The sequence below is a fragment of the Aspergillus sydowii genome, assembly GCF_001890705.1.
Source record: "Aspergillus sydowii CBS 593.65 unplaced genomic scaffold ASPSYscaffold_11, whole genome shotgun sequence".
Classification (NCBI taxonomy): domain Eukaryota; kingdom Fungi; phylum Ascomycota; class Eurotiomycetes; order Eurotiales; family Aspergillaceae; genus Aspergillus; species Aspergillus sydowii.
The window spans coordinates 722219-733407 of record NW_024467869.1 but is presented as its reverse complement, the minus strand read 5'-3'; the positions used below and the strand labels follow the sequence as shown (position 1 = coordinate 733407).

Here is an 11189-nt window from a genome sequence, read left to right as displayed (position 1 = left end):
TGTTTGACTTGATCCGGTTCTTGCTTGAGGCGGGCTCTGGGGTGAATGCTGCCTGTACCGATCAAGACGACTATACGGCTTTACATGTGGCGTGTGAGGTCAAAAGCCAGGATATTGTGCATTTGCTACTGGATGAGTTTCATGCAGATGTTGACGCTAGGAGTTTCTCTGGAGAGACTCCTCTACATATCGCACTGGAGAAGAATTCGGTCGATATTTGCGAGATTCTCCTGCACAAGGGCGCGTCCTTGACTACAACTGTTTACAGACACGGAGGGAGGATGAATTATCTTGAGTATGCATTGGATATGGGTCTGCTAATGCGGTCCTTCTACGACGCCTGGGTTGAGCATTTCGGATACGACCGGCCTGATTTACTGCTGGTTGCTGCAGCGGCAATTGGAGATGTGAATGAGCTGGAAAGGCTGCTGCCCTTGTATCAAGCTGGTCCAGGCAACGCAGAGTATAACGTCAATGTGGCATTCTCAAAGGCAGTTCGGTACCAACGAGAGGGGGCCATTGAGTTTCTACACCCCCATGTTTCGAGTATCACCGCTGTTAACAAGAAGATAGCAAGACAATCGGCCCTCGAATTCGCTGACAGACTGTCAGATCGAACGCTCCGCAAGATCATGGCCCGAGCACCTTCATCGGAGATTGACGCCTACGTGGACGATGTACGACAAGATAAGCACTTCATCGGCAATGTCCTCATAGCTATGCTTCTCTCTGGGCGCGCCCCAACATCAATCATTATGCCTAACTGCCAGGCTCTTTTAGAAGAGGCTGTAGCGTGTCACAACATGGAGGCATTCCGAATCCTCCTCCAGCATGTCCAGCCGTCGGACTTTGATGCAGGAACTATCATCCGAGGCGCCCTGTATTATGAATTCCTCGGAGCCGTGGAGCTCCTTCAGGATAATAATCTGGGCCCAGTCGCCATATCCGACGAGTCTAATAACTCCATGCTCTCCGATGCCGTTAGGTGCAGTAAAGTGAAGGCATTGAAGTTCCTGATCAAGGCCGGCGCCGACCCTACCACAGCTATCAACTGCAGCCATACAAGACAATTTGACGAGGGCCACGAAATGCAGCCCTTTGCGGTGGCGATTTCGATCGGACATCTGTACGAGATAATGCAGATGCTCTTAGCTGCAAAGGTCGACCCAAACACCAAAGACACCCAGTATCAGCTACCTCTTCTCTCGTGGGCTTCGTTCTACGGCGACCCACACATTGTACGCATCTTGATTTCCCATGGGGCAGACGTAAACAGGGTCGACATATTCGGTCGGACTGCCTTGTTCTACGGCGCCACATGTGGGAATCCGGCCATTATCCGCATGCTTCTGGGAGCTGGCGCCCGGCTTGATGTGGCCGACATGAACCAAATGACGGCCTTGAGTTTTGCCGCGGGGGCTCACACGGATACACGATCTTATCTACCTGGACCTGATGTCCGCGATCCCATTCGTGGTTTGTGTGCGCGACATGGCTCCAGCTCACGGATGTCTGCTCCTTACGTAGAATCGGCACAGCTGTTACTTGATGCGGGGGCCAATGTACACCACAAAGATAGTTCAGGGCGCTCGCCGCTCTCTCATGCAGCGCAAATAGGGTCGTCGGAACTTGTCCAAAAGTTCATTGATCTGGGGGTGGACGTAGATGCGGTTGATGACCAGGGGCGCACGGCGCTGTGTTGGGCGTGCATTTGCCGCAAACATACAGCCATGGCCCTTGTGGCAGCTGGATGTGATGTTTCCAAGGCAGATCAGTCTGGTATGACTCCTCTGCAGTACCTGGATTATGACAAGGTCGACCACAGTGATGCCATGGTGAGATGTCTATTCGGGTAGTGTGAAGTATTAGCTACCAGATTAACCTTGAACTTCTATTGCCGGGCTGTCTTTATTCAATGTCTGTCATTGCATAATGTTAATTATAATATATAGACGTATTGTCAGATCGTACGGAAACCAGCCAATCAGACGTCGCAGATCAGTTTCCCCAGCAGCCGCGCCAAGACCCCGATCTGGAAGGTAAACAATTTGATCATCACGATGCGGTCATCAAGAATCATTTGCAGTTACTTGTTACTGACGACAAGCTGAACCAGTCATTGATGACTTCAAGACATATAAAATATATAAAACATATATACCATTGATACCCTCCCCGCTATCCAGTCTCATACTAACATTCACAGGTATGCGAATCCGCCGATCCTCCCCGGTGCCATCACCAGCAACATCATCCGTACTGGCACTTTTTATCCTCACATTCCTCACTACCGTCCTCTGCTCTCCGCATTCCAGCTCAACCCCTGCACTCAGTCTCGCCCAAAGACGACAAAATGCACAAAACGCGCCCCGCGCATCCAAGCCTTTCCTCCTGCGTGTTATGCCCCTCGGCGCCTCAATAACAGTCGGCTACCAGTCCAGCGACGGCAATGGGTACCGCAAGTTTCTCCGCGAGCAGCTCCGGTTCGCGGGGTGGGAGGTCGATATGGTGGGGAGTTTGGCGAATGGGACGATGAAGGACAATGTACGTTTTACCATATCGACAAAGGCATTGACGATGGAGGGATGGTGGTGCTGATGAAATATTGGATTGCAGCAAAACGAAGGCCACTTTGGCAAAACAATCGACCAGATCGCGAACGCAGCTGTTGATTCCGCGCATCTGCAGCCGAATGTTGTCTTGATCAAGTACGCCGCCGCCTCACCTCCTTTCCTCCGATGTTATATTGACAGGCTGTAGTGTCGGCACAAACGACGGGATCCAAAACGTACACATCACCGGCGCAGGTGAACGCATCGACAGACTCATCGACGACCTCATCGCCCGAATCCCCAACACGACAATCATCCTCTCCACACTTATCCCGAACACGGAGATCCAGCGGGTCGTGGAGCGCCTGAGCAAGGAATACCGCGGCGTCGCGGCCCGGCGGCGCGCGCAGGGCGACAGCGTCGTCCTCGCGGAGATGAGCTACTTCGTTTCCTCGAGCAAGCTGGTCGACGGCACGCATCCGAACGACGAGGGTTATAAAGAGATGGCGGCGGTTTGGTGGGATGCGATTGAGACGGCGGAGCAGGAGGGGATGCTGGCGAGGCCGAATAAAGTGCCTGGGACGGCGGTTGCGGCTGTCCAGGGCGGCAATGGGACGAGTAGTGAGGGGAGAGGGCTGGATGATGGGCCTGTGGAGGATCCGGATTTGCCGTATTATATTGCGCCGCCGCAGCCGGGGGAGACGAGTTTGGCCAGCTCGTTGCGAGTGGGTTTAGGTCATTTAGGTTATTTGTGGTTATTGTTTGGGGTTGTTTTCTGGATATAAGTTATGGATATTTATGACACATATATAGACGGTGGATGACATGAATATAGATGATCATATCATGAATATAAATTATACTGGATCAGATATTAATACTCTATGCCAGTCTATGAAACAAATAGCGAACGTATCAAGCCTTGAGCACCAACTCCTTCAGCTTGGAGAAATCCGGCGTGCCCAACCCCGTAACAGGATCCCAGCCCTTGGTCGCATTCCAACTGGCATAAGGAATCTCCGGACTGCCATTCGCAGGCCCTCCAAACCGATCATTGCCATCACAGCCGGTACTCCCGCCGTCCACGATATCATTGAACCCCTTGAGTCCATCCTTGTAAAGCCACGGGTTCAGGAATCCCAACACCGGCAGACCAGCCGCAAGACGCACATCATTCAACAAGCCCACAATCCCACTAAACACAGGCGCCGAAGCACTCGTGCCATCGAACATCCCCACACGGCCCTTATCCACCACGGCAAAGTTCTCCGCCTGCGCAGAAACATCAGGGAACGCTCGTCCGCTGCGGTTGAAGTACTCCGCCTGCTTACCCCCCAGCTGCGAGAGATAAGCACCGACAGCCGCATCCTGGTACTTAGGCCGGGCCCAGAAATCCGAGAAGCCACCGGAGGAGAAGTAGATCCCCTGTTCAGGGAGGGAGCCGTTGACGCCACCGACGGAGGTAACCCAGGGACACGCCGCCGGGAATTGAGGCTGGAAGTGCGTCTTGTTTGTGCCGTCGTTAGTGACGCATGCTGAGCCGACGCCCGAGTCGCCGGAGGAGAAGATCACAGAGACGCCGCGCGACCCGAGCTGTGCGTAGAGATTGCAGACGGTGCGTGCGTAGCTCTCTGGCACGGTCTGCTCGTTCTCGCCGTAGCTTGTCGAGACGACTTGCGGCAGCTGGCTCTGGTTGAGCTTGAGGATGCCCTCGAGGAAATCGAGGAAGGGCTCGTTGTCGTTCTCTGCAGGGTCGGGCGAGCTGTGGTCTGGGATGAGCTTGCCGCGGCCGCCGGTGGTGAATTCGGTGACGGGGAGAGGGGCGCTGACGCCGAGCAGGTACTGCAGGTCGAGGTTTGCTTCGCCGCTGTCTTGGGGCGAGGACTGGTCGTTGAGACCGCCGTTGAAGGAGACGACGGAGAAGTTCTGCCCGATGGAGAGCGGGTCGTATTTCTCGAGGAACTCCTCCAGGTCGTCGTAGCGGGCGTATTGCTCGAGGAAGCTGGCGAAGGAGACCTTGCTGCCGCGCTTGGGGTCCGGGATGTACCCGAAGGTGTTGTACAGGTTGGACAGGCAGCCTGGGGTGACGGCGTCCTTGCAGTGGTCCAGGGTTCCCGCGGCGATGGCTTCAAGGATCATGCGGCCTGTCTCGAAGAAGGCCGGTTTGGCGCGCATCGTGGCTCTGTTGGAGCGCATGCCGCCGAAGCGTGTAGTCGGCTGGATCATGTTGATGTGCTCGGCCACGGACGGGGGGACGGTGTACTGCAGGGTTCGCAGGATGCGGGCATCGCTGGCGTCGTCGTCGGTGGTGGTATACCAGAGAAAGTCGGCGTCGAGCAGCGAGTTGGCCTGGTCGACGGTCGTGCGGAAGTTGATCCAGTCGGCGTCCTGCTCGTACTCGGTGACGCCGGCGGACTGCAGCCAGCGGCGCACCGAGGCCGTGCAGTCGTCGCTGGGCATGAGCAGCTCCTTCATCTCGCGATAGGAGCCGTAGTGGCGGCCATAGTTGGCGTTGCCGGGGGTCGACATGTCCAGCAGGGCCTGCTCGAAGCCGGGTTCGTCGTGCTGCTTGAGTGCAATCCGCAGGCGGATCGGTTGGTTGGAATCGGGGGTGCCATCGTATCGCCAGCCTAGTTTATTAGTATACAGACTTCATCGCTTCAGGATACGGTAGGGCTGTGGGATACCGTCAGGCACGGCCCTCAGTCGCTCAAACGCCTGGCCGGCGACTGAGGCAGTGAGGCAGGACAGCGCCGCCAGCGAAAAGGCTGTGGCGCGAGAAAGAGAGGATAGCATGCTCGCAATGTAAAGAATGACTGGGTGAGAGCGAGCAGCAGAGCTGGTCTGTTTAAACACGAGCCATCAAAGGAATAAAGAAGGGACGCTGGGTCTTAAACATTCTGGGAGCAGCAGCGGGGATTGCAAGGTGGCAGCGCTATCTGAGTGGCCCTGGCTTCAGACCCAAATAACAGCCCAATCATGGCAGATTGGCAATCAATGACGACTGGCGATCGGCGAATAAAGGGCGAAAAACCGCGAAAAACCGCGGATATCGGGGGGATTCGTGTGTGGTGGAGAGATCGTCAGGGGTCCGCAGCACGGTGGACCAGCTGGAATGTCCAACAGCAACTGGGCCTGGCTCTGTTTCAGCCTGTAACTGAAGCGAGGTTCGTGCATCTGGACTATTATTGCTAATTATGTTGCACTGCATCGTCGTCCTGGCCTTGCAGCGTCCTCAATTCCTCATCTCGGTCTTGCGGTGGCTGGATGTTAGGGCAAGTCGCCACCAGACAGGCACCAAGGAACTGTTGCAGACAATGGAGCCTTATGGGTCAATTCCCCAATTGACGAATTTGGACCAGTCTTTATCTCCTCGTTTCAATTGGTATGCAGCACATTCCACCCTCGGCCTTCATTATGTCGGTCGCGTCTTTCAGGAGCAGAAGTCTGGCGACGCTATTAACCTCAGGATCAGAGATAAACTGCCAGTACACCTCCGGTGGATATCCACTGTCTCTTGGCTGTGTCATTTATACGAGTTATCTGTCCCGTACATTGGCTGATATTCAAGCCAGTCGATATTGTTTCCTTTTCGTACTGAGTGTCCTCTACTGCTGTATGTCCGGCTAACGAACCAGACGTCTCGCGGTCGCAAACCGACTATCGCCCAGCATTCCAAGATCGCTTACAGCAGTGTCGTAATGATCTGCAGAGGTGCGCCCGGCGATTAAATTGATTAATCGAGGTTGGGTACTGCCAATGCCATGACCGTGGCCTCACTCGACGAGCAGGAATATACCTCCGGCAAACAAGAACGGACAACACTTTATTTTTCCGTTGTTATACGTATAGTTACTAGTATCAGCGTACTAATGATACCCTTTTTCTGGGAATGGCATTGCGTTGTGTCAATATCTACTTTGGCTACACCGCGTCCACTACCAAATAGCTTGAATATGGCCATTGAGACTGGAGAATAACTTGAAAGACATTGACTTATGACTCACTTTCTAAATCTCCAACCGACTCGTCCTCGCAGGTGATTATGTTGGAATGGGCTGGAGTCACCACCACCAACTGTCCATATCCATATCCATATCCATATCATCACCGCGTAGGAAGAGTAGTATCCTCCGCATCCCTCAAATGCCTCTCCCTATTCCTGCTCGCATTCCCCTCCAGCCCATAGAGTACATCCTCACTCATCCCCGGAATCACCATATCAAACGTCTCCCTCACAACCGTATACTGATAGTACCCACACCGCGCAATCGGCTCCGTCTTGCGCACATCCAGAATCCCATCAGTAAGCACACTCTCCGCAATATGCACCCCGACCACCCTCCCAATAACCACATCCACCGTCCCCATCGGCGGATTCCCCGGCAGCCGGATGGTAGAGTGATACTCGCATTCAAACTTGACCGGACTCTCCGCGACCATGGGGCAGTTCACCCTCGACGCCGCCTCCTTGGTTAGGTTGGCGCGCGCGAACTCGTCCACCCCGTAGGGGACTTGCTCGGCGGTGATGTTGACGGCGTGCCGCAGCGGGTAGGTGGCTAGGTTCCACACGAACTGGCCGGTCGATTCGGCGTTGATGACGGTGTCTTTGCGGCTGTTTGTGGCTGTTTGGTTGGATGAGAACATCACGTACGGCGGGTCGAAGGTGAGGTTGTTGAATTGCGAGTAGGGGGCGAGGTTGGCTGTGCCTGAGGGGCTTTGGGTTGATATCCACCCGATTGGGCGGGGGACGACGCAGGCCTGTGAAGTTAATATCGTTATACAATAGCCTGGATGACAGTTGATAAGGGGTTCACCTTGAAGGCGTCGTGGGGGAGGCCATGGTCTGTCACGCCGGGTTCGTAGAACATTATTGGTATGTAGTCTATTAAAATATTTGACAACAGAATCCTCCTTGTCCTTTTTATATCCCCGGAATTCTGCCGCGATGAGGGGTAATCTCCAAGTCTGTATACCGAGCTCCACATCCGAGAGACCGAGATCCGTACCGTATAATCTATATAGAAGTACACAACTTCCCACTCCAGCGCTCAAAATCCCCCGTATCGAGGTCAAAAAGATCCAGTATCCTCCCCACACTCTGATCCACCAACTCCTCCACACTCGCCGGCCGAATATAAAACGCCGGCACAGGCGGAAACACCACCGCCCCCGCCCTCGTCACCCCCAGCATATTCCTCAAATGGATCTCACTCAGCGGCGTCTCGCGCGCCACAAGGACAACCCTCCGCCTCTCCTTCAGCATCACGTCCGCCGTCCGCGATATCAGGTCGTCGCAGCACCCGGAGTTGATCGCCGCCAGGGTCTTCATGCTACACGGGACGATGATCATCCCGTCTGTTTTGAACGACCCGCTGGATATGGGCGCCGCCATGTCGTGTATGCTGTGGGTGTATGAGGCGAGCGCCTTCAGGGTCGATGGTTTGTAGTCTGTTTCGTGTTTCAGCGTGGCTTCGCCCCATTTGCTGAGGATGAGGTGGGTTTCGATGTTGAGGTGGCGTAGGGCGAGGAGGGTTTTTATTCCTAGGAGAGCGCCGGTGGCGCCTGTTATTGCGACGACGATGCGTTTGCGGCGGGGTTCATTATTTGGATGTGTGTTGTCCATTGGCTCTGGGGATTGGGGTGGTTTTGTGCCGTTGAAGAAATTCGGTAGCATAATTTGTATAATTTGTATATAGATGGATGAAGTTATTGAAGTGGTTATGGTGATGGAGGCTTTGGTGAGTCTGGTATGGGTCTCCAGGGATATTTATAAGACTAATCGGCCCGTATCGTCATTCACAGCCGGCCAGCTTCAAATTTTTACTATCACTGGAATCGGGAAGCCGAGTAGTATTGGATCCTGATGTCCGTTTCTATGCAGCCCGAGCTCCGAAGATTCCGAGGACGTCCGAGGTTCCGAGATGGAGAACGGATCGGTCGGAAGCCTGACAAGGATGTATTTATATTTTCAGGCGTTTATTCAGGTGTCTCCCGTGAAGTTGAAGAGTGGAACTGTCCTGTTAGCAGGCATCTCGTGGTGGCCGCCCATACATACCATTCATAATGGAGTCTAGATAGGTCACTGGCGAGAAGTCCATCCCACCAGGGACAGGGAAACTTTACAGTTAGTTAGAGTCATATACAAAAACCGAGCTACTCACCCATAGTCCAGTCCCGGAAATAATTCATTATACGGTAGATCCATCGGCATCGTATTCTGGGATCCATCGCCGGCTTGGATATTCCCAAAACCAACATGCATCTGTTCATTCGGATTAGTATTCGCATTTGCGTCCTGAGCACTCCGTTTCCTCAGCGTGTGCCGCAGCGTAATCAGCGCCCGGATATGCCTAGCCGACAGCCACTGGCTATACTCTGACGACCCCGTATCCAACCCATCCAACCTAGATGATGCACCAGCGCCAGTCCCAAACACCTCAATGACTCTCTGCTGCAAGTCCCGACACTCCGCATCCTCCCTCGTCTCCTGCCACGTGCAGAGCAGCAGCGTCGAGCTGAGCACCGTATGGACCATCGACCACGTCCTCAGCGGGACAACAGACAGAGCCTGGAAATCAAGAAACGCGCGCGACGCAGTGATTAGACTCTCCCTTGCCCGAGATCGCAGGGATGCTAGTCGAGGGTCTTCTTCGCTTAGGAGTCCCGGAGATCTCTTGATCGCCGGCCGACACAGCGCGGAGGCGATGTATGAGACGTGCATGCGCAGCGCGAGATGTTCAAGATGCTGCGGGAGATTTCTGCAGTTCTCGCGGGCGAGGAGGTGTCTCTGTGCTCGGTTGCATGTGCTGTCGAGGTTGGTTAGGAGGGTGAGGTTGTGGTTTGGCTGCTGGGGCTCGGCAGTTTCTCCTTCCATTTTCAGGATCTCTAGCCCTACCCAGCAGAAGTAGTGCATGAGGTTGACGTATGATAGCTCCAGGCCCGGGGATGATATCGCTTCTGGTGTCCAGCGCATGTTTGAGACGATGGGTGGGCGGTCGTAGCAGAGGCTTAGGAGGCTGTCTTGCCAGACTGTCATGGACCTGGATGAGTTAGACAAGCACACAGTGCTTGTGATGTAATATAAAGACGGACTTACCATAATCGTTTAGCTTTCTGTTTTGCGTGCTCTGGCCAGTGCGAGATGCCCCTCTCTGTATGCACACCCAGTGTTTGAGCTAATCTGACCGTCGTTCCCAGCAAGGCCCAGGCTGCATCGGACTGGCCATTATTCTGGAGGGTATTGCCGAGAATGAGGAGGGACTGGACGACATCCAGTGACGGCCGAAGCAGAAAGTTTGCAAGACGCAGAGCCTGAAAAGAGCGGCGGGCTGACGTGTAAGTAAATGACAAAAAAATGGCTTGTTCTACTTACCGAAGTCCTGGCACAGTTCAGAGCGCTGGGGGTTCTCCAGGTCGGAGAAGTGAGCACCGGCTGCCAGTGTCGCTAGAAGAAGACTTATATGGCCAACAGATCTCCCTGACGTCCATTGCTCCGATATCTTAGTCCGGTCGCTCAGTTCGCCTGAGGCATACGTGCTCAGGTAGATGCATATGTCCGACTCGAACTTGTCCACGTCGACGAGGATCGGGTTGAATGGGTATGCACATATACGGTAGAAATGAAAGAATCTTTCAATAAGCAAATTGACACAATAAAAACCTGAGGCGTACGTACTTTAGAACCTCGTCTCGATGAGGGAGGATATCTAGAATAGCCACCCACCGATCATGCGGCGACTTGGACTCGATGAACGGATAGCTCAGATAGGTGTTATGGAGGCCCAAGACAGAGGTAGCCTCGCGCGCCATGGTCCAATCAGGGTCCTGCTGGCGCAGCATCGAGACCAGCGAGTTATCTCCGGAAAAGACGTAGGAGCTGTCCTGGTTCTGCGCCGAGCTCCGAGGGCTGTCCGGGGGGGATGACCCGATATCCGCACTGCGAGACGGCTGTGCATTATTTCTATGGCTATCCCGAGCTTCATTTCTGTCCACGTGTGCTGTACTATTACCCTGGTTGGAATGTGCAGGCTTCTTCCGAGGAGTCTCTTCGACATTGTAGGCGCAGATCTGGGGGTGGTCCCGCCTCACGCAGGTCCTGCAGGGCTGGCTGCCATCACACTTGACCTTTCGCTGGCGACAGGGATAGCAGGCCTTTGATTCCCGCTGCCTGCGCTTGAGACGAAGAACGCGATCGATTTCTCGGCGTTCGATGCTATTCGGAGAGTCCATGGCGAGTACCTATCGGCAAAGTACCTGTCGGCCAAATACCATATTCGCATGCACTATTCTCAATATTCAAATATGACACCTGATGTATCTTAAAATCTGCCCTACCCCGTATGCAGGGAGTAACTGAGAATAGATAATACGATGGTGAAGACTTGGACAAGTTGAAGCTCGGATGTCGCGGATTTCCCAATCGGGCACTCACGTGACTCCCATCTGTATTGATCTACTGTTTAATAACAAGTATAACTTTTCAGCATTATTAGCCGTCCAAAGTGTATAAAGTGTATGTATATAGTGGAAGACTGTGAGTTCACATATCCGCTGGAATGTTGATTTGCCGCTGCGGGTCATGACGAGCTCCTCCGAGTCTCCGAGCCCGAGATATCCAGTTACCAGTATGCCTAT

The 11189-nt window shown here is 53.9% G+C and overlaps 7 protein-coding genes across 7 annotated transcripts; 3 read left to right on the top strand and 4 right to left on the bottom strand.

Annotated features, from left to right (window-relative positions):
- Window positions 1–1166: 1166 nt before the first annotated feature.
- ASPSYDRAFT_48868 (ankyrin repeat domain-containing protein) lies at window positions 1167–1882 on the top strand. The gene has a single exon (XM_040847724.1). It carries the CDS (start codon window positions 1344–1346, stop codon window positions 1854–1856), a length of 513 nt encoding a protein of 170 aa, XP_040699466.1. The 5' UTR covers window positions 1167–1343; the 3' UTR covers window positions 1857–1882.
- Window positions 1883–2208: 326 nt separating this feature from the next.
- ASPSYDRAFT_158034 (SGNH/GDSL hydrolase family protein) lies at window positions 2209–3337 on the top strand (the record flags this gene model as incomplete). The annotated part of the gene is made up of 3 exons (XM_040842696.1): window positions 2209–2544; window positions 2617–2708; window positions 2761–3337. 3 exons carry the CDS (start codon window positions 2209–2211, stop codon window positions 3335–3337), a joined length of 1005 nt encoding a protein of 334 aa, XP_040699465.1.
- A 65-nt stretch (window positions 3338–3402) lies between these two features.
- On the bottom strand, window positions 3403–5548 carry ASPSYDRAFT_420398 (S53 family peptidase). The gene is made up of 2 exons (XM_040846392.1): window positions 5240–5548; window positions 3403–5182 (listed from the first exon to the last, which is right to left on the bottom strand). The coding sequence occupies exons 1-2, from the start codon at window positions 5346–5348 to the stop codon at window positions 3468–3470; spliced, it is 1824 nt and encodes a 607-aa protein (XP_040699464.1). The 5' UTR covers window positions 5349–5548; the 3' UTR covers window positions 3403–3467.
- A 610-nt stretch (window positions 5549–6158) lies between these two features.
- Window positions 6159–6538, top strand: ASPSYDRAFT_48865 (uncharacterized protein). The gene has a single exon (XM_040847723.1). It carries the CDS (start codon window positions 6317–6319, stop codon window positions 6530–6532), a length of 216 nt encoding a protein of 71 aa, XP_040699463.1. The 5' UTR covers window positions 6159–6316; the 3' UTR covers window positions 6533–6538.
- Window positions 6539–6659: 121 nt separating this feature from the next.
- Window positions 6660–7423, bottom strand: ASPSYDRAFT_92782 (flavin reductase family protein; the record flags this gene model as incomplete). Its single annotated transcript, XM_040852731.1, has 2 exons — window positions 6660–7313; window positions 7370–7423. The coding sequence occupies 2 exons, from the start codon at window positions 7421–7423 to the stop codon at window positions 6660–6662; spliced, it is 708 nt and encodes a 235-aa protein (XP_040699462.1).
- A 146-nt stretch (window positions 7424–7569) lies between these two features.
- Window positions 7570–8229, bottom strand: ASPSYDRAFT_157726 (UbiX family flavin prenyltransferase; the record flags this gene model as incomplete). The annotated part of the gene is made up of 1 exon (XM_040842665.1): window positions 7570–8229. One exon carries the CDS (start codon window positions 8227–8229, stop codon window positions 7570–7572), a length of 660 nt encoding a protein of 219 aa, XP_040699461.1.
- A 483-nt stretch (window positions 8230–8712) lies between these two features.
- Window positions 8713–10784, bottom strand: ASPSYDRAFT_158344 (Zn(II)2Cys6 transcription factor; the record flags this gene model as incomplete). Its single annotated transcript, XM_040842718.1, has 4 exons — window positions 8713–9595; window positions 9652–9883; window positions 9928–10184; window positions 10231–10784. The coding sequence occupies 4 exons, from the start codon at window positions 10782–10784 to the stop codon at window positions 8713–8715; spliced, it is 1926 nt and encodes a 641-aa protein (XP_040699460.1).
- Between the last annotated feature and the right edge of the window lie 405 nt (window positions 10785–11189).

Excerpts from the sequence above, each read along its gene's own strand:
- ASPSYDRAFT_48868 (XM_040847724.1), top strand. The coding sequence starts at position 1,344 with ATGCTTCTGGGAGCTGGCGCCCGGCTTGATGTGGCCGACATGAACCAA.
- ASPSYDRAFT_48865 (XM_040847723.1), top strand. The coding sequence starts at position 6,317 with ATGACCGTGGCCTCACTCGACGAGCAGGAATATACCTCCGGCAAACAA.
- ASPSYDRAFT_420398 (XM_040846392.1), bottom strand. The coding sequence starts at position 5,348 with ATGCTATCCTCTCTTTCTCGCGCCACAGCCTTTTCGCTGGCGGCGCTG. Across the intron at positions 5,183-5,239 it reads ACTGAGGGCCGTGCCTGACG|GCTGGCGATACGATGGCACC; the intron begins GTATCCCACAGC and ends CTAATAAACTAG.